Source organism: Saccopteryx bilineata, chromosome 11 (genome assembly GCF_036850765.1).
Source record: "Saccopteryx bilineata isolate mSacBil1 chromosome 11, mSacBil1_pri_phased_curated, whole genome shotgun sequence".
Classification (NCBI taxonomy): domain Eukaryota; kingdom Metazoa; phylum Chordata; class Mammalia; order Chiroptera; family Emballonuridae; genus Saccopteryx; species Saccopteryx bilineata.
Window position 1 is genome coordinate 44,153,449 of NC_089500.1, and position 19,200 is coordinate 44,172,648.

The following is a 19,200-nucleotide window of genomic DNA, read 5'->3' on the forward strand; positions in this document are numbered from 1 at the left end:
TTCAGGCATGCCTTGGTAGGAACTTCCATATTCTAGTTTCTTTCTTTGTCTCTGAAGTGGTCTCATGGGGATATCAGAGACTTAGCAGAAGGAATCACAGATTCTTAACAAATTAAGCAAGAGACACCATGAGAAGCCAGGCTGAGAGGTGGGAGAGGAGGTTGCTTGGCGCTCATAGCTTCTCCAGTCTCCCAGTTCCTCATGGGACATGTATTTAGCTGAGCTATGACAGTATTTTTGCTGTCCAAGCTGAGGACCTGTTGGGTTAAGGGCAGCTACCAACAGAGGGCATTACCAAACTTCTTATATCTCAAGTACGACCCTCTGAGATGCAAACCTAATAATTATGTAGGTTGCAAAAATTGCCGACAGTAAGCTGTATCACTTGAGTCTAACATTTGGGTGAGGAACACAATCTTGCTATGCTGTGCACAGACTTTTTATCCTTGTCTAGGCATCCCACACTTGTGTCCACACCACAACATTGTAACAATGACCAAAGGTAGTCTCACTGATGGCTCATGGCCAAGAGAGGCTGTGCCCAGCAGACGTACCAGAAGCTACAGCACACAGCCCCCTGCTACCCCTTCCGACTATTGGTGCAGGCTCCCCCTCTTCTGTAGCAAGAACATCACAGTGTGGGTGCTCATCAAAGCTCGTCCCTGAGGGCCAGTGGAGTTCAGTCAATGGGAACCATGTACGTAGTGGAAAACAGGGTGTACCCTTTCAAGAATGACCATAGACCAATGATAAAGCATTAAATATTTCCTGAGAAGTATTGGGACATATTGGCCTTTTAAAATGCAGCAGAGGACGGATCTTTTGGAAACTGGGGTTTCTCTTAGCTTGCAGCTGTAACCCCGAGCACGCGGATGACTGTGAGCACGGGTCTGGCCGCTGTACCTGCAAGCCGAACTTCCACGGAGACAACTGTGAGAGGTGCGCGGTCGGATACTATAATTTCCCGTTTTGCTTGAGTAAGTACCACGGCAGAAGGAGAGACCTTCCCTCTGGCCCAGAGCTGGGCTTCGTGCATTAACACCCGAGGGCACAGCAGGTGGCAGGGGCAGGTTGGTGGGGAGAAGCAGAAATAATGTCAGATAGGTGGTAGTTATGTGAAAATGTTTCTAAAAGTTTGGAACATAAAATTTATATAAGTATGTTTATAGTCTTATTAATCTCTAAAGTGTTAGGTTGAACCACAGACATCGCTATCTCATTAGGTCAGAAGGGTCAAACATGGTCAGTTTCAATTTAAGTCACCCATGTGTGTGTGTGATTTTTCTTCGTTAACTTGGAAGAGATGTCATGGCTCCCAGGTGTTCATTTGTGTACACATAGTGTGTGCGTATTTTGGGTGACCAGGAGGATGTGTTTCCTCCCCACTGTACAAAAGGCTAAGTTATCAGGGGCCCCCACCACACCCCCTTGCAGGGATCTCAGTGACTGAGCGTTCTGGAGAGGAAAATATGTATCTGTTAGAACCGTCATAGTATCAATACATGAAATCAGCCGTGCAAATTTATTTCTTTTTATTCCTTCTAACAACCAATTACGGTATTAAAGAAGTCAAGCCATCCCGCTTAGACTGAGACTTAGCTATTGTGAGCTCAAAATTACTGTATCTATTTCTTTACATATGAATCAGAATTTCTGCCCTGCCTGGTTTTAATTACTAGATGCATTTTAAATATAGCCATATTACCTTTATTTAAATTAGTCTCCACTTGCTACATTTCATTGAGTGAGAGAGGGCTTCTTCCTCGTTAGTGCAATTTGATATTTTAGTTTACTATCTCCTTAATCCTTCTCTGTACTTTTTTGATAAACTATTTTTTTAGGCATTCCCATTTTCCCTACTTCTACTCCAAATCCAGAAGGTCCAGTAGCTGGAGACAGCCAAGGTAAGGAACCTCTATTTTGATTCAACTTCAATGAAAGTGTTATGTTCCCTAGCCTTTTTCTACTTCCTGTGCACACTGCTGAGCCCAAGTTCGCGGGGCGTGGCTAGTGCCCTGAGGTGGCTCCTCTCTGAGCTCCTCACCCTTCCTCCCATCATCGTCTTCACCAGGTTGCCTTCTGCAGTGGCACTGCCTGGTGAAGGAAGGGAAGCAGAGCTTGGATTGTAATTCACTAGCTTGCCCCAAACCTGTAGTCACAGTCCCTGTCTCCTGTCTTCTTTGGGTTCTCTGTACAGAAACCTTGAGACAGGAAGTGAGTGTAAGCGGTTTGTTTGGGAGGCAATCCCAGGAAACACGATGAGGGAGTGAGTCAGGGAGTGACAAGATCCATTCTGTAGCTACATTAGCAAGCAAGGTCCTACAGCAGCACCTGGAGCTCTATCCCTCTGAGCATAGAATTTGCTAGCGTCATCCTGACTGAAGGGACAACTTCACCGGTGGAGGGCTGCCTCTGGAGCTGTGCTGTGGCACTTCCCATGTGGCCTGTGGGGAGGATGAGGAGCTCCTGCAGCCAGAAAAGTGCCCCAGGCAGAGAGTGGCGGAAGTGTGCAGGAAGCTACCAAATTACTCGTTCTGTAAGTATTTTATGATCACCATAAAAAAGTGGACAGATTGTGGATATTATCGGAAGCTAGAACCACCAGAACTTGCCAGGGGATTGCTGGGCCAGTCGTGGGATAGGAGAGAAAGTGAGGACACTGGATGGAGTGAACAGAGGAGGCACTGCCATTTGTTAAGACAGGAAAGGCTGTGAGAGAGAAAGTGCTGTGCTTGCGCTGGGGAGAGGCCAGCAAATGAGATCAGGGAGCTTGTAGACACTCTCCGGGTGTCCCGTTTTTCTTGGTCTGTGAAATAAGGATCAAGGTCAGAGGCAGAAAGCAGGGCGGGGAGGAGGCCTTAGAGTTGAGGAGAGACAAGGTATGAGAAAGTCATCCTAGAATGTCGGGGAGTGAATGGGCTTATGGAATGTCACAGGGTTTGGGGGCAGCACAAAGGGTTCACCTGAGGTCAGGTATCCAGTTCGCCTTCCCGAGCTGTTTCCCACTTCTGCTCTACCTGCACCTCTGATCGCACCGCAGCATCATGTGTTACTATGTGTGGGATATTGTCCTAAGTTTTCGTCAGACACTTGGTCACTTGGCAGCAGCAGCAGCTCTGCTTGATTTGTTTCTGATCCCCTCAGGACCAATCACAGCACCCTGCCCAGAGCAGCTAGAATCACGTACTTCCTTCATGTGTGTTAATTCAGTGGTCCCCAACCCCCCGGGGGCCGCGAACCGGTACTGGTTCATGGGCCATTTGGTACTGGTCCACAGAGAAAGAATAACTTACATTATTTCTGTTTTATTTATATTTAAGTCTGAACGATGTTTTATTTTTAAAAAATGACCAGATTCCCTCTGTTACATCCGTTTAAGACTTACTCTTTTTTTTTTTTTTTTTTTTTTTTTTTAACAGAGAATCAGAGAGAGGGATAGACAGGGACAGACAGACAGGAACGGAGAGATGCGAAGCATCAATCATTAGTTCTTCACTGCGCGTTGCAACACCTTAGTTGTTCATTGATTGCTTTCTCATATGTGCCTTGACTGCGGGCCTTCAGCAGACTGAGTAACCCCTTGCTTGAGCCACTGACCTTGGGTCCAAGCTGGTGAGCTTTTGCTCAAACCAGATGAGCCTGCGCTCAAGCTGGTGAGCTCGGGTTCTTGAACCTGGGTCCTCCGCATCCCAGTCCGATGCTCTATCCACTGCGCCACCGCCTGGTCAGGCAAGACTCACTCTTGACGCTTGTCTCGGTTATGTGATACATTTATTCGTCCCACCCTAAAGGTCGGTCTGTGAAAATATTTTCTGACATTAAACCGGTCCGTGGCCCAAAAACGGTTGGGGACCACTGTGTTAATTGACTACAATGGAACTGGTTTTTTGAGTCTTGATTACAACACGCATCTCTGGTCTTAAGCCACAAGAATGTTTTAGATCTTCCACTCACTGTCTGTTTATAGTAACTTCTTTGTTATTCAATTCTCTTTTCTCTCCAAGTAGACTGGTGGTGACTTCAGGAAAAGAAACTTAATTGAACTTGAAGGGAAGTTCAGACGTCTGTTACAAAATACTAGAAAAACCTTAGAACACAGCATCCAGGAAAAGAAGTTTAATTAGTGTAGCTAGATTGATTTGGGAATTTGAATGCACAGATATCCATTTCAATCTGGTCTTTTATTAATGCTTTTAAGTTGGGGCCTAACTCCTGGCATAGAACATTAGCAGCACAAACATCTCAACAGCCAGCGGATACACAGTACTGGGTAATACCAAGCACCCTTAATCCCTGAGAACTTGCATTCTTTAAGGCTTTCATGGCTTCTAACACCGTGGTTTGTAAACAGGGCTGTGTTTTAGAATTCCTTGCTTTTATAAGATGTAAATTCTTGTGTATCACCCTGAATCTGAATCTAGATTTCCAGGAGTGAAGCCCAGGCTTTTTTTTTTTAACTTATTAATTTTATTTAGACCAGGCGTCCCCAAACTACGGCCCGTGGGCCACATGCAGCCCCCTGAGGCCATTTATCCAGCCCTCTGCTGCACTTCCAGAAGCGGCACCTCTTTCATTGGTGGTCAGTGAGAGGATCACTGTATGTGGTGGCTTTCCAAAGGTCTGAAGGACAGTGAACTGGCCCCCTGTGTAAAAAGTTTGGGGACCCCTGATTTAGACAATTAAATTTAACAGGGTGACATTGGTCAACTAGAATATATAGATTTAGAGAAAACATCTCCATGTCATTTGGACAGTCGATTATGTTGTATACCCATCATCCAAAGTCAAGTCATCCTCCATCACCTTATATTTGTCTCTTTATGCCCCTCCCCTCCCCCACCCCCTTCCTTTCTTTCCTTCCCCACACCCTGATAACCACTGCATTCTTATCTATGTCCATGAAGCTCGATTTTGTGTCCCACTTATGTATGGGATCATACAATTGTTAGCTTTTTCTGACTTACTTATTTCACTCAGTATAATGTTATTAAGGTCCATCCATGTTATAGCAAATGATTCTATGTCATCATTTCTATGACTGAGTAGTATTTCATAGTATATATGTACCACATCTTCTTTATCCAATCCTCTATTGAAGGGCATTTTTTATATCTAAAAGTTTTTTTTATTATTAATTGTACTGGGGTGACATCAATAAATCAGGGTATATATGTTCAAAGAAAACATGTCCAGGTTATCTTGTCGTTCAATTATGTTGCATACCCATCACCCAAAGTCAGATTGTCCTCCGTCACCTTCTATCTAGTTTTCTTTGTGCCCCTCCCCTTCCCCCTTTCCCTCTCCCTCCCCCCTCAACCACCACACTCTTGTCCATGTCTCTTAGTCTCGTTTTTATGTCCCACCTACATATGGAATAATGCAGTTCTTGTTTTTTTCTGATTTACTTATTTCACTCCGTATAATGTTATCAAGATCCCACCATTTTGTTGTAAATGATACAATGTCAGCATTTCTTATGGCTGAGTAGTATTCCATAGTGTATATGTGCCACATTTGAAGGGCATTTTGATTGTTTACATGTCTTGGCCGCTGTGAACAATGCTGTGATGAACGTGGGGGGTGCATGTGTCTTTATGTACCAATGTTTTTGAGTTTTGGGGGTATATACCCAGTAGAGGGATTGCTGGGTCATATGGTAGTTCTATTCTTAATTTTTTGAGGAACCACCTTACTTTCTTCCATAATGATTTAACTAATTTACATTCCCACCAACAGTGGATAAGGGTTCCTTTTTCTCCACAGCCTCTCCAACACTTGTTATTGCCTGTCTTGTTGATAATAGCTAATCTAACAGGTGTGAGGTAGTATCTCATTGTAGTTTTGATTTGCATTTCTCTAATAGCTAGTGAAGATGAGCATCTTTTCATATATCTATTGGCCATTTGTATTTTTTCTTGGGAGAAGTGTCTGTTCATGTCCTCTTCCTGCTTTTTTAAATTGGATTGTTGGCTTGTTTGTTGCTGAGTTTTGTGAGTTCTTTGTATATTTTGAATATTAGCCCCTTATCTGGGCTGTTGTTTGAAAATATCATCTCCCATTTAGTTGGCTGGGTTTTTTTTTTTTTTGAGCAAGTTCTCCAGATGATTCTGATATATGTCTCTTGTTAAGACCACTCCTCTAGTTAGTAAAAGTTCCCATTTAGTGGTTGAAAAACTTTCCTGCAAAGGATCAGGTGGTAAATATTTTCAACTATTTAGGTAAAGTTACAATACTCAGCTTTGCTATTTGTTGTATAAGCAACTATAGATAATATGTAAATGATGAACTTGGCTGTGCTCTAGTAAAGCTTTACTTACTAAAACAGAGATGGATTTGGCACTTAGGACATAGTTTACAGATCTTGGGGTTATATTGGAATTTTGGGGTTGGGAATTCCAAACCCAGGCAATGGTGGTGTACCCAGAGATTCCAAAGTGCAGCCAACACTGGGAACCACTGCTCTAGAAAATCCATATGCTCAACTTCAGACACTGAAGCTCTGAAGAAAAGGACAGAACAATATTGCAGATCAGATTGTGTGCCAATTTTTCATTGTATACATATTTCATGACCACAAATATAATTAGGATTTTCTGGGTCCAAGTGATTAGTTATATCTACTTAAGATTTATTTTCAGGAAGTCAGTGTATAATAGACATAGATCTTCAAGGGCTCCTTTTGAACATGACAGCATATGCAGAACATGCACTCTAGAGGGACACTAGCCTGTAGGCAAATGTACACTTTTATTCCTCCAAGTCTGAATGAGAGCAGTGACACGCAAAACCAATCGCTGTAGGAAGACTTCAGGTGCTCACTCTGGGAAGCTGATAACAACTAAGGACGATTATGTAAAGCAGCCCATTTGGCCTGAAGAATGGCTGTCCAGGAGGGTTTTTGACAAATACTGTGAAATGGTTTTGATTCCGCCAAGCACCTGTTTGGGAGATGCTTGCAGTTACCAAAGTTTTGAGGTCAGAGTGCCTGAGACGAAGGATAAGAACCCTGTGGTTGGGGAGAGACCCACTGGGGTGCGCTGTGTTTCTCCCCACACTGGGCTTTCTTCATGCCCATCAGGGAGGGGCAGTCAGTGTGGATGGGCGTGGAGACCCACCACATAAGGCTTAGAGAGGGATGTGCAAATTCTGATATCTCTGATTTGAAGCTCTGTGTAGATGCCAGTAAAATATAAGGTCTACTGGAAAGTTCTGTCTGTTTTTGGAATAAAACAAAATACAAATTTTTCTTACCGTCAATAAACTTTATTAAATAATATATTTCCACACCAATCCTATCTTCCGAATATGGTCCGAAATGGTTTGCTGAGCTGAATTAAGCCTTTCTGCGATCTCCAATGTTGTCAGAAAAGGATATTGCTCCAACATGGTCTTAACAACATCATCATCGATCAAAGATGGTCGCCCAGAATGTGGCTTATCAGAAAGGTCGAAATCACCTGTTTTGAATTTTTCGAACCATCTTCTGCATGTCCTATCAGAAACTTTACCTTCACCAAACATTTTCAATAAATTTCTACATGCTTCTGTAGCATTTCTTCCTTGTTGAAATTTGTATACAATACAGTGGCGTAAATGAACTTTATCAGTAGCCATAGGTACACTATGGCTTCACACATAAGACTAACGTGAATCAACTTTGTTTTAGTTAATTTGCTATGTCAGTATGTATACATTAAGTGATAAAAATAGAGAGGCACACATGCACCAAATAAACATGTGCTTACGTGTCGAAACTTGTTGTGATAGAAACAGACAGAACTTTCCGGTAGATCTTATAGAATTCAAGGAATGGCATTTACTGAGAGAGTTCTAGCCTTGAATATGCAGCATATTTTTCATTCATTCAACTTTTATTAAGTGCCTCCTCTGTACCAGGCACTGACAAGGCAGCTGTCTGCTGCACAGTCCCTGCACCCTGGAAGCTCCCAGCCCTGCAGGGGACACACAAGTAAATAGTTGTAACAGCAGGATTAATGCCATGACCAGGCGGGAACACAATGCCAAGGGAGCATACAAGAATGATATCCTTCCAGTCCCTTACAGATAGGAGGGAAGGAAGACAGGAAGACAGGAAGGGAGGGAGGGAGGGGAGGAGGGAGGAAGGGGAGAAGGGAAGGAGAGAAGGGAGGGAGGGAGGGAGGTTCTGGAAGGGCTTCCCTGGAGCAGGAGCAGGAGGCATCTGACCTGGTTCTTAGAGCATGAAGGAGTTATCCCCCACAGAGAGGCAGTGAGAGAAGGCATTGGGAGAGGAGAGGGCATGGCAGGTATGTCATTGGGACTGAATCACAGGAAAGGGGGAAGTGGAATAAGTGAATCATGGAGGAGGGAGAGGAGAGGATGAGGAAAAGATCAGAGCGAGCAGCCAGGCTCAGATGTGCAGGTTATAGTGCACAATAGGTCTTCATCTGAAGGCGTACCATGTCCATTGAAGACGTTGAAAATTTGTATATTTACGGTGACACTTTTACAGCCAGTAACAGGAAAGCATCGTGAGGAAGGGAGACCTTTTCTAGTTTGCACAAAGGTGCCACGTGGGCTGCTGGCAGTCCGGATTTTGAAGGGTCTACTAGATCACCCATGTCAGGGACTTTGGATTGTGTCCTGAAGGCTTGGGGTTACCCTTGAGGAAGTTAAATTGGAAAGTGACAGGAGAAGAAAGATCACCCGTGACACCCGGGTGGAGAGTGAATTGGAAGGGGCAAGAAGAGAGCCCGAGAGCCTCGTTAGGAGGCTGTCAGAGTAATGCGAGCAAACAAGGGTGAGGTCCTGAAGGAAGGCTCTGGAGCTCTGGAAGGAGAGGAGGACTCCAGGGACTCCTGAGATGTCACCACTACAACTTGGTGACAAGGCATGAGAAGTAAAGGTCAGGGGCCCCAGGGGTCTCTGGCGCTGGCATTGGCTGGGACCATTTGCTAGATAAGGAAAAGGAAATGTTGAAGAGTTAATTTCAGAAACCATTTTTTAAGTGCATAGGCACTAGATGTTTTCTTTCTGTTTACAAATGGTGGTACATCCGGATTCCCTGGACCTCGACACCAATGTGAAGTTCAAGTTTTTTACTGACTTCTAATGTCTGGCTTCATGCCAAGGCTGTATTTGACAGTAAAACTTTCCTCTTCCCAGTGGCATTCCGTGCCTACAGGGCCATGGCATGGGGACCTTGTGTGGCAGTTTGATGATGGGGCAGGGCAGTGCTCGTGCCAACCTGGGTCCCAAGGCTTCCCCGTGTGAATGTCCCCGTGGACATCTCCGGTGCTCTTTCTGTCACATCAGGTGACTGACTGCATGACTTAAGGATGAATGAGTTAGAGATTATGCAAAGACAGTAGAGGTGTTCTGATTTACCCTGATCACTTTTCTTAATTACTGTATTAGGAAAAAAAAAATTCCACAACTTTCTTATTAACCTTTTATCTGAAAGATTAAAGGTTTAGGACAAAGCAGGAAGAGTGGGATTTAGATAAACTTTAAAAATTATCTGTTATGCCTGACCTGTGGTGGCGCAGTGGATAAAGCGTCGACCTGGAAATGCTGAGGTCGCCGGTTTGAAACCCTGGGCTTGCCTGGTCAAGGCACATATGGGAGTTGATGCTTCCAGCTCCTCCCCCCTTCTCTCTCTCTGTCTCTCTCTCCTCTCTCTCCCTCTCTGTCTCTCTCTCTCCCTCTCTCTCTCCTCTCTAAAAATGAATAAAAAAAATTATCTGTTATTTTAACTCTTTTAGAAAATCTTTTCAAAGTATATGAGACCTCCCTTCCTTGATAACTAGGGTGAACCCAGTCAAATCTTTGAGTCTTTCAAGATTTTCCTTATGAAACCATCTTGCAGATTTAGATGCTAAAGTTCTGACAGAAATGTAGATGACTTAAATATGAGATTAGTTTGAATATGGAAACTAATATAGGACATACTTTGAACATAGCTTTTAAAATCCATTATCTGCTTGTATTTTTAGCATGGACTTTAGAATCAGTAAGACTAGGCTTCAGATTGGGACTCCACTTTTCTGGCTGTGTGACCTTGTGCAAGTTAATTAACTTTTTTGAGCATTTTTTTTCCAACTACAAAATGCTTACCTATCCTACAGGACTCTTTCTTGACTTCATTTGTAATCCATTTATAATGAAGTAAACAAGAGTCTTGTCTTTTTGAGAACTATGATTTATTGAAAAATATTAGACACTGAGGCCCCAAGGTGACCTCTTGCTAAGTGGTAGGCGTTTCCCTCATCTATTGCTGTATAACAGATCACCCCAAAACTTAGTGGCTAAAACAACAAAGATTATTTCTCACCATTGTGTGGGCTGGCTGGGCAGTCTCTCTGCTGAGCTTGCTGGAGGGTCTGTGGAGGACAGCTGGGCACCTGTCCCACGTGACCTTTGGTCCTCAAGGAGGCCAGACTGGTATTCGCATGGCTGTCTCAGGGTTCCCAGAGGATGAGGATGGAAACCACAGAACCTTTGTTACCTGGGTTCAGAAATCCTACACCAGCACGTCCTCTTCGTTTTGTTGTTCAAAGCAAGTCACGAGGCCCAAAGTGAATTCAGTAGTTACAGTGCTGTGGAAGGCAAACAGCTGAGCTAGAGACTAGGAGAGGAAGCGGCAGCTGCCTGTACAGATTGGTTGGGCAGACCTTCCTGGGAGTTGGCTTCGAACTGAGAAAGAACCAGGGTGGGCATTCCAGGCAGAGGAAGGTCCTGAGGGGGAAAGCACTTGTCTGCGGGCTTGAAAGCAGGCTGACTGCTTGGCAGGCCTGCTCTGGAGGCTTAAGTGGGCCAGTCCAGGCGAAGCCCCCAAAGCCACATATGGCTCATAGTTGAACTGAATTTGTGTTTGTTTCTTTTCTTCTAAAAAAAATATAAGGTAGGAATATGTTCCATTTAAGATTGTCATAGATGGGAATCTATTCAATTGAAGTTTTACTGTACAGAGCTCAGATTTGTGGGGGGGAACTGTGTTTTCACAGGAGTAGACATTAAAAGTTTGTCTAAAAGATGTTTTGCAAACTGATGTCCTCCCTGGATGTTTCTTAGTGGCACTGCTGACTTTTCCTGAATATTTGTTGCGTTTCCCTTTGAGCCGTTCGTCTTTGAGGTTAAGAATGTCTGTAAGCCATAGGTAACTCACAGTCTATGTTTTCAGGACAGAAACCTGGGGGAAGGGAGAAACTGACAAAGGAATGGAGGGAGGAGACCCCTCTGAAAGTCTCTTCTCCTTCACAGGGTGTGAGTGTAACTTGGAGGGAGTTCTCCCCGACATCTGTGATGCCCAGGGAAGATGCCTGTGCCGCCCGGGGGTCGAGGGCCCTCGCTGCGATACCTGCCGTTTGGGGTTCTACTCCTTTCCTATCTGCCAAGGTAAGTGGGCAACACGCAGAGGGGCCATCCGCCCCGCAGGATAAAGTGTCTCCTGAGGAAAGGCAGAGGCTGTTTCTGGCACAGCTGTGTGGCCTGCCATTTAATCCGTAAGCCCTTGACATACACATGTTCGTTATCCGGACGTCCTTCGCCCTGGGCCACGTCACCTCTCTGCTGTCTTTCCAGCCCTACCCGGCCTCCTCTCTGGTAGTCAGGCACAGGGCTTGGGGGTTGGCTGCCTGCGTGCTTGCAGATCCTGGCTCTGGAGAGCAGCTGGGACCTGAGCAGGTTTAGGGAACCTGCCAGGTAGATAACGGGGCAGCAGGGCATTCCAAGGACAGGGAACAGCACATCCCAGTCCACAAACTCCTCCCTCCCCACTGTTGTGTGTCCTAGTGACCTGTCCTGGCAAGAGTCACTGAAGGGTCAGAGGGTAGGAGTTACAGGTGTCTGGCCCAGTCCCTAGAGCATAATAGGCATGCAGTAAATGGTGGGTAAGTGAGCAAATGTGTGAATGAGTTTGCCCTGGTCCTCCTTTGCCTTCTCCCCACTCCTGCCACGGTTCCTCCCGCCGTGGTTGATGGAGAGAAAGGAAGGAGAAAGAAGAGAAGATATCAGTCAGGGCTCAGGGTAGGAACTTAACACCTCTGCAGGTGTTATAGAAAGACAGGGACTTGCTATAGATAATTAGGTGCTAACCCATCTCTTGGGGCCCAAGAAGCCAGGCAGGGCATGGCAGTGGAAGTGCTCGACAAGCCTCAGGAAGGCAGCCTCCATCTTCCCTTCCCCCCCTTTCTAGCACTTCTTATTTGCAAAACCCAATTGGCATCCAGATGTCCAGAACCCCGCGGCAGGAGACTCTGGAAAGTGCTGTTTCTAGTTTCTCAGCCTCTGCACACAGGAGGAGGTTAGCATTGCTACTGAGCAGTCTCACCGGCAAGGTCAGCCACAATGAGAACTGTGTGTGGGGGACAGGAGCAGGAAAACCCCTCCCCAAAGCTGGACGGTAAAGTGGCCAGAACAAGGTTTGCACTGGCAATCAACTTAGGCAACTTACTGAATCCCCCTGTTCCTCAGTTTCCAAACCATAGTGCCTGCCCTGTATGTGTGTGTTGTGCAGGTTATGTTTGCCCTGATGTGTGACGTCCCTGGAGCCTGGGAGACACTCACTTGTATGGTAGCCGTTGTGCCTTAACTCTCCTTCTCCTGCCCCATATTGCCCTCTGTATCATTTTAAGAGCCTGTAGCCCCAATTACCCTTGATCTCTTTGTTTGCATAGATGTCTGCATGCCGTCTCCCAAGCCCCTCCTTTTTCTTCTGGCCCCGGCACACCCTGTCCATGGACCTCTATGTTCTGCCTCTACTTCTCAGCCTTTGTCTCCCCAAGGCCACAGAAGCTCTTGGCAGTTTCTGTACAGAGATTTGGTCACCTCGCAGGTGGGAGGATAAGGACAGGGAAAGGGGTGTCTTTTATTTCTCTTCCTTGACTTTAACCAGAAAAATTCACTGATAGAAGTTGAAATGCTGGCCCTGGGTGATTGGCTCAGTGGTAGAGTGTTAGTCCAGCATGTGATGTCCCGGGCTTGATTCCTGGTCAAGGTTCAAAGGAGAAGTGACCATCTGCTTCCCTATCCCTTCTTTCCCTTCCTTTTCTCTCTCTCTTCTCCTCCCGTAGCCATGATGCTGGCCCTGGGTGATTGGCTCAGTGGTAGAGTGTTAGTCCAGCATGTGATGTCCCGGGCTTGATTCCTGGTCAAGGTTCAAAGGAGAAGTGACCATCTGCTTCCCTATCCCTTCTTTCCCTTCCTTTTCTCTCTCTCTTCTCCTCCCGTAGCCATGGTTGATTAGTTTGAGCAAGTTGGTCTCGGGTACTGAGGATGGCTCTGTGGTCCCTGCCCCAGGAGCTAAAAAAATGGTTTGGTTGCTAAGAAACGGAGCAATGGCCCCAAATTGGCAGAGCATCGCCTCCTAGTGGGCTTACCAGGTGGATCCCAGTCAGGGTGGATACGGGAGTCTGTTTCTTTGCCTCCCGCCCTCTCACTAAAAAATTTTTAAAAAAGAGAGATAGTAATGCCCAATGCATTTCCCATACTTGTTTGAACTGTATGAATCTTAATAGAGATAGACTGTATATCAACCTGGCTCTGTGGTCTGATATAGTAACCTCATTCTTGTACATAATATTGTTTCTGTGGGAAAAAATCCCAAATAAGGAAGTTTTGGTGCACAAATTGGAGGTGCCTACATATCTATTTTAAGCTTGAAACACTGAGTCTCTCATTGAAAAAATGAAAAATTATCAGAAAGGAGATGGGATCGAGACCTTACATTTCAGAGGTCCACTAGGGTCCAAGCCTAGAGGAGCATATGTTGGAAATAGACAAGATTATGAGTAGTGAAGATGAGGTCTATTCAACAAAAGCAGGAGAAGAACGGTTGGGGCAGCCAAGGCATTTACTTCGTTCCCCTCCACCAAATACATAAACTGGGTCTATAATAGGCAAGCATTTTCTAGCTACCCTTGGTTTTGTGATTCTCCCTCAGTTATATCTTAAATGTAAGTAAGCTCTTTGGGGGCAAGGAGTGAACAAGAGTATCTTTCGTTAATTTTTTATGTAATCTACTGACACTTGTATTAGTTCTTCTTTAGCTGCCATCCTTTTAGAAAAAGCAAAATATTCTTGGGGATGAATATCTCAAAGGATTCCCTTTTCTCCTTATTAATATCAACCACAATTCCAGACTTATTCTGGTAGAATAAATTGAAAATATTCTAACTAGTCATTCACTTGGGCAAGGCTGTCAGATTGTATTTTTGTGGTTACAAATACAAAGGTAAAGAGTAATACAACACTTTTTTTTTATTAAGTGAGAGGAGAGGAGGCAGAGAGACAGACTTCTGCGTGTGCCCTGACTGGGATCCACCTGGCAAGCTTCCTATAAGGCAATGCTCTGCCCATATGGGGCCATTGCTTAACAACTGAGCTATTTTTAGCACCTGAGGCAGAGGCCATGGTGCCATCCTCAGCACCCAGGTTCAACTCACTGAAACCAATGGAACCATAGCTTCAGGAGGGGAAGACAGAAGGAGAGAGGGTGGAGAAGCAGATGGTCGCTTCTCCTGTGTGCCCTGACTGGGCATCAAACCTGGGACATCCACATAAACCAACCAGCCAGGGCCATAATACAACATTTTAAGAATGCTCTTTTCATAGCTCTTCACTTAAAGAACAAATGTAAAGGCAGGTAAAAAAAATATAAGGACATATTCAGGATAAAGTAAAAGGGAGGTAGGACTTCCAGAATGATAGAGTAAGGAGCTCAGAAGACCCTCTTTCCAGCAAAACAAAACTTTAACGGGTGAAAACTTTAAAAACTCATTTAAAGCCTCTGGAAATTGTCCTAAGAGCATACTGCAAATAAATATTTATTTAAGAAAATCTTAATCTCAGTAAGAACAATAAATCTATGACATTTGAGCTTCACTACCTGACCCCCAACTCTGTATTCTAGAAACCCTACCCTGGGCATGGATAGCCAAGAAGATGAGGGTATACTCTCTTTCAACTTCTCAGTTTGGGGCTACAGTTTTACCCTAGGAGGGGCATGCTGTTGGTATTTGTCATTGCCTTTGCCCTGAGGTGTGGAAGCTGTGTTCCAGGCAAGCTCAGCAGAGAGGGCCAGGTCTCTCTTTCCCCACCCAGCCACCACTTGTATGGTGGACACTCTACACCAGGCACTTCAGACTAAGAATACTGGGGCCCTGATCACTCTACCCCAGGTGGCTCATAGAGTGGTGATTCCAAGCTAGGGGAGGCAAGCTGAGAAGACCAGGAACTACCACTCTAAACCCCAGGACCCTAATGTAAAGATACATATCACTCCAGTAAAAGTGGGTCCTCATCTCAGCTCTGGTCTCACAGTGGTTCTAGTAGTCCCTGGCTGAACATAAGGGAAAAAATAGAAACTTCCCAAACTGTAACAGTAGCTTTGAAGTCATACACATATGCAATGGGAAAGGGTGTTTAAGTATAACTTTCAAACAATAAATCACTTGTACTGACTCAAGGGTGACACCAAAGTGGCAAGGCCAGAAAATAAAAGCAAGGGGCACCATGCCTCTGCCTCTATTTCACTCTTCAGTTCACTTGGTTCATTAGATACCACATATAAGTGAGATCATATGATAGGCAGGGTCACAGGGAGCAGAGGGACAGCTGTCAGAGGGAAGGGGGATGAGAGGATGGGATCAGAGAAGGTGAAGGGATTAGTAAAATTATAAATACATAACACATAGATATAGATAACAGGACAGCAAATCCCAGAAGGAAATGGGGAGGAGTTAGGGGGACGGAGACAAAGGGGATGTAATGGGGGACACGGGGGTGGGGGGATGGGGATGTTATATTGAGTGGGACACTTGAATCCATGTTAACACAATAAAGTAAAATGAATAAAAATAAATAAATAAATAATCTGCATTTAAAGTAAAAAATAAAAAAAAAAAAACAAGGGGGAAAAGTCTGAGTAGGAATAATAGAATCCTGAACATTGCAGGGGAAATAGACTTTGCAGAAATAGTTCAGTCAGGTCACTAAACAAATACAGTACACAACCATCCAAGTAAACAATAGTAACAATTCTGATGGTGGTGGTGGCTCAGTAGCCAGAGTTGCTGTAATATATTACCTAAAATACTTAGTTTGCAAAAATAACTGTGAGATGTGCAAAGAAACAGGGAGGTGTGACCCATACACAGGGGGGAAAAAAGCAAGCAATATAAATAGCTTTTTAATGGGCTCAGATGGTGGACTAGTAGACTAAAAGAGCTTTTATAAATATGTGCAAAGAACTAAAGGAGATCATGCTTTAATGAATTAAAGGAAGTTATCATGACAATGCCTCATCAAATGGAGATTACCAGTAAAAAGATATAAAATATTAAACAGCTTCAAATGGAAATTCTGTAGTTGAAAGGTGTAATTGGAATGAAAAATTCACAAGAGGAATTCAATAGTGGTTTTGAGCAGGCAGAAGAATCAGCAAAATTGATGATAGATCAATAGAGATTATTGTGTCTGAAAAACAGAGAGGAAAAGAATGAAGATAAATTAACAAAGCCTCAGAGAAATATGGGACACCATTAAGTGCATCAAAATATGTGTAATAGGAGTAGCAGAAGGAGAGGAGAAAGGCCAGAAAAAATGGTCAGAGAAATAATGACAGAAAACTCCCTAAATCTGATGAAAAACAATCTATATACCTAAGAAGTTCAGTGAACTTCAAGAAGGATAAATACAAAGAGATTCATATCCAGACACATTACCATTTAAATACTGAAAGACAAAGAGAAAAATCTTTGCAAAATTAGTATTGGTTTTATAACTATGCAGGTATATTAGTCTCTGTGTACCATTCAACAAGATAGTACAGACTAGGTGGCTTAAACAACAGGCACTTATTTTCTCACAGTTCTGGAGGGTAGAAGTCCAAAGCCAAATTGTCAGGAAATTGTATTTCTGGTGAGTACTCTACCTGGCTTGTAGACAGCTGCTTTCTCCCTATATCCTCACATGGCCTTTCCTTTGTGTGTGTTTGGAGGAGGGGTATGGAGAGATGAGAGAAAGAGATCTTTGGTATTGCTTCCTCTTTTATAAGAATGCCAGTTCTATAGGATTAGGGAACCACCCTTATGGCCCCATTTAATCTTAATTACCTTCTTAAAGGTTCTCTCTCTCTGTGTGTGTGTGTGTGTGTGTGTGTGTGTGTGTGTGTGAGAGAGAGAGAGAGAGAGAGAGAGAGAGAGAGAAAGAGAGAGAGAGACAGGAGTGGGGGGACAGACAGACAGGAAGGTAGAGAGATGAGAAGCATCAACTGATAGTTGAGTCACTTTAGCTGTTCATTGATTGCTTTCTCATAGTGCCTTGGTTGGGGGTGGGGGTTGAAGCACATGCCTCCAGCTGAGCCAGTGACCCCTTGCTCAAGCCAGTGACCATGGGCTCAAGCAAGAGACCTTTAAAATCAAGCCAGAGACCATGAGGTCATGTCTATGATCCCACACTCAAGCCAGTGACCCTGTGCTCAAGCTGGTGAACCCATGCTAAAGCCAGATGAGCCTGCACTCAAGCTGGTGACCTCAGCATCCCGGTTGACCCTCTACCCACTATGCAACCACCTGGTCAGGCTCCTTAAAGTTTCTATATCCAAAAAGAAAGTCCAACCTTTGGAGGTTAGGACTTCAACATATGAATTTGGGGAACAGTTTAGTCCATAACTGTAGGTATTACAAAGGACAGTATAATTGCATATTTTTAATTATTTCTTGTCCTGATTGGGTTTAAAAGAAATTAAGAGTATACTCATATATAGACATAATATATACAATAATAATAACATAAAAACAGGGAGAGGAAACAGAGCTACTAGGATTAATGTTTCTATGTCATTGTAACTAAGTTAATATAAATCTGAAATAGATTCTGATAAGATGTATTTTGCAAGCACTAGAACAACCACTAAGATAATAACTCGAAAATAATTAAAAAGTCATTAAAGAAGTAAAAATTGACACTAGAAAATACCCATTTAATACAAAAGAAAGCAATAAACGAAGACTAGAAAAACAAAAAGACATGAGACCTATAGAAAATAAAATGCAAAATAGCAGAAGGAAAATTAAATGTATCAATATAACACTAAATATGAATGAATTCTACCTTATATCATATACAGATATTAACCTCAGAAGATCAGAAACCTAAATATAAGGTCTAGAACTGTAAAAATCCTAGAAGAAAACATAGACACAAATTTCTGTGATGTTAGTTTAGACATTACCTTTTAGATTTGACACCAAAAGCACAAACAACAAAAGAAAAAGTAGATCTTGGACTTCATTAGAATTAAAACCTAGCTGGAATTTTGATATCTGGCTCATGTGTCTGGAGTAAAAGTGAGAACCAAGAAATAAGATGCTCCAACCCCTATTACTTCTGTAAAGTCAAAAAGCACATACAAAAAAGATGTGCACTAAAATCTGTGTAATTTACTACTAAAAGAATTCCCAGCCCATAAGTCCTCTTTCAGCCTATTCCCTTTAAAAATAATAATAATAATTGTGCTAAGTTTGGTTATTTGTTTTCCAAACCAACCCCATGGAGAGTTAGAAACATAAAATTAGAAGGGAGGGAGAGTTGCCAAGGCCAGATACTAGCAGTCAGGGAGGAACTAGGAACACAAACATGAAACAGAAGTGTAGCAGTCAGAGACCATTCAATGCAGGGCAAAGACTCCTACCCAACTCAAGAGAGTGCTGAGAGAATGACTATTAGAATAAGAAAATGGGTCAGAGTAATGGCAGCATGAGAGATACTCGTGATCTCTCTCCTTGAAATTTCAACAAATTGAACAAAGGAATAATGCAGCAAAGGAACCCCAGCTGGGCTCGCAGGTGTGCCTGAAAGAGCCACACACCAAATGGATTAAAACTGGGATGGGTTGAAAAGGGGGCCGAAGATAAAATGCTTTCCCAGTGGTCTTTGAGAAGGAGACAAACCCAGTGTGACTGATTTTTTTTTCTCTGCTGGACTATGGGGAAGAGGGAAGCTCAAGCTCTCTGGATTTTGTCTGAGGGGTATGGAGAGGGAAACTCAGAATGACTGGGTCTCCTTCTGCCAGAAGGAGTAGTGAGACAGAGGGGCAGAGGGGAAGATAAACTGAAGTGGTCAGGGTGCGGGGTCATGGCCAGTGTTCCTGCAGTCTGTCTGTAGCCCACACCTGGCAGAGACAGAGAAAACTAAAGTATGGCCCCCAGCCTCCTTGAT

General features: G+C 43.8%; 1 protein-coding gene across 2 annotated transcripts in view; it reads left to right on the forward strand.

The window, feature by feature from the left end:
• LAMA3 (laminin subunit alpha 3) overlaps window positions 1-19,200 on the forward strand; it is a 308,158-nt gene that overhangs the window by 112,888 nt on the left and 176,070 nt on the right. For both annotated transcript variants that reach the window (XM_066246337.1, XM_066246338.1), the window contains exons 10-12: window positions 846-977; window positions 1,842-1,904; window positions 11,242-11,376. In XM_066246337.1, the coding sequence (XP_066102434.1) occupies window positions 846-977; window positions 1,842-1,904; window positions 11,242-11,376 (330 nt within the window). The remainder of the gene's footprint in view (window positions 1-845; window positions 978-1,841; window positions 1,905-11,241; window positions 11,377-19,200) is intronic.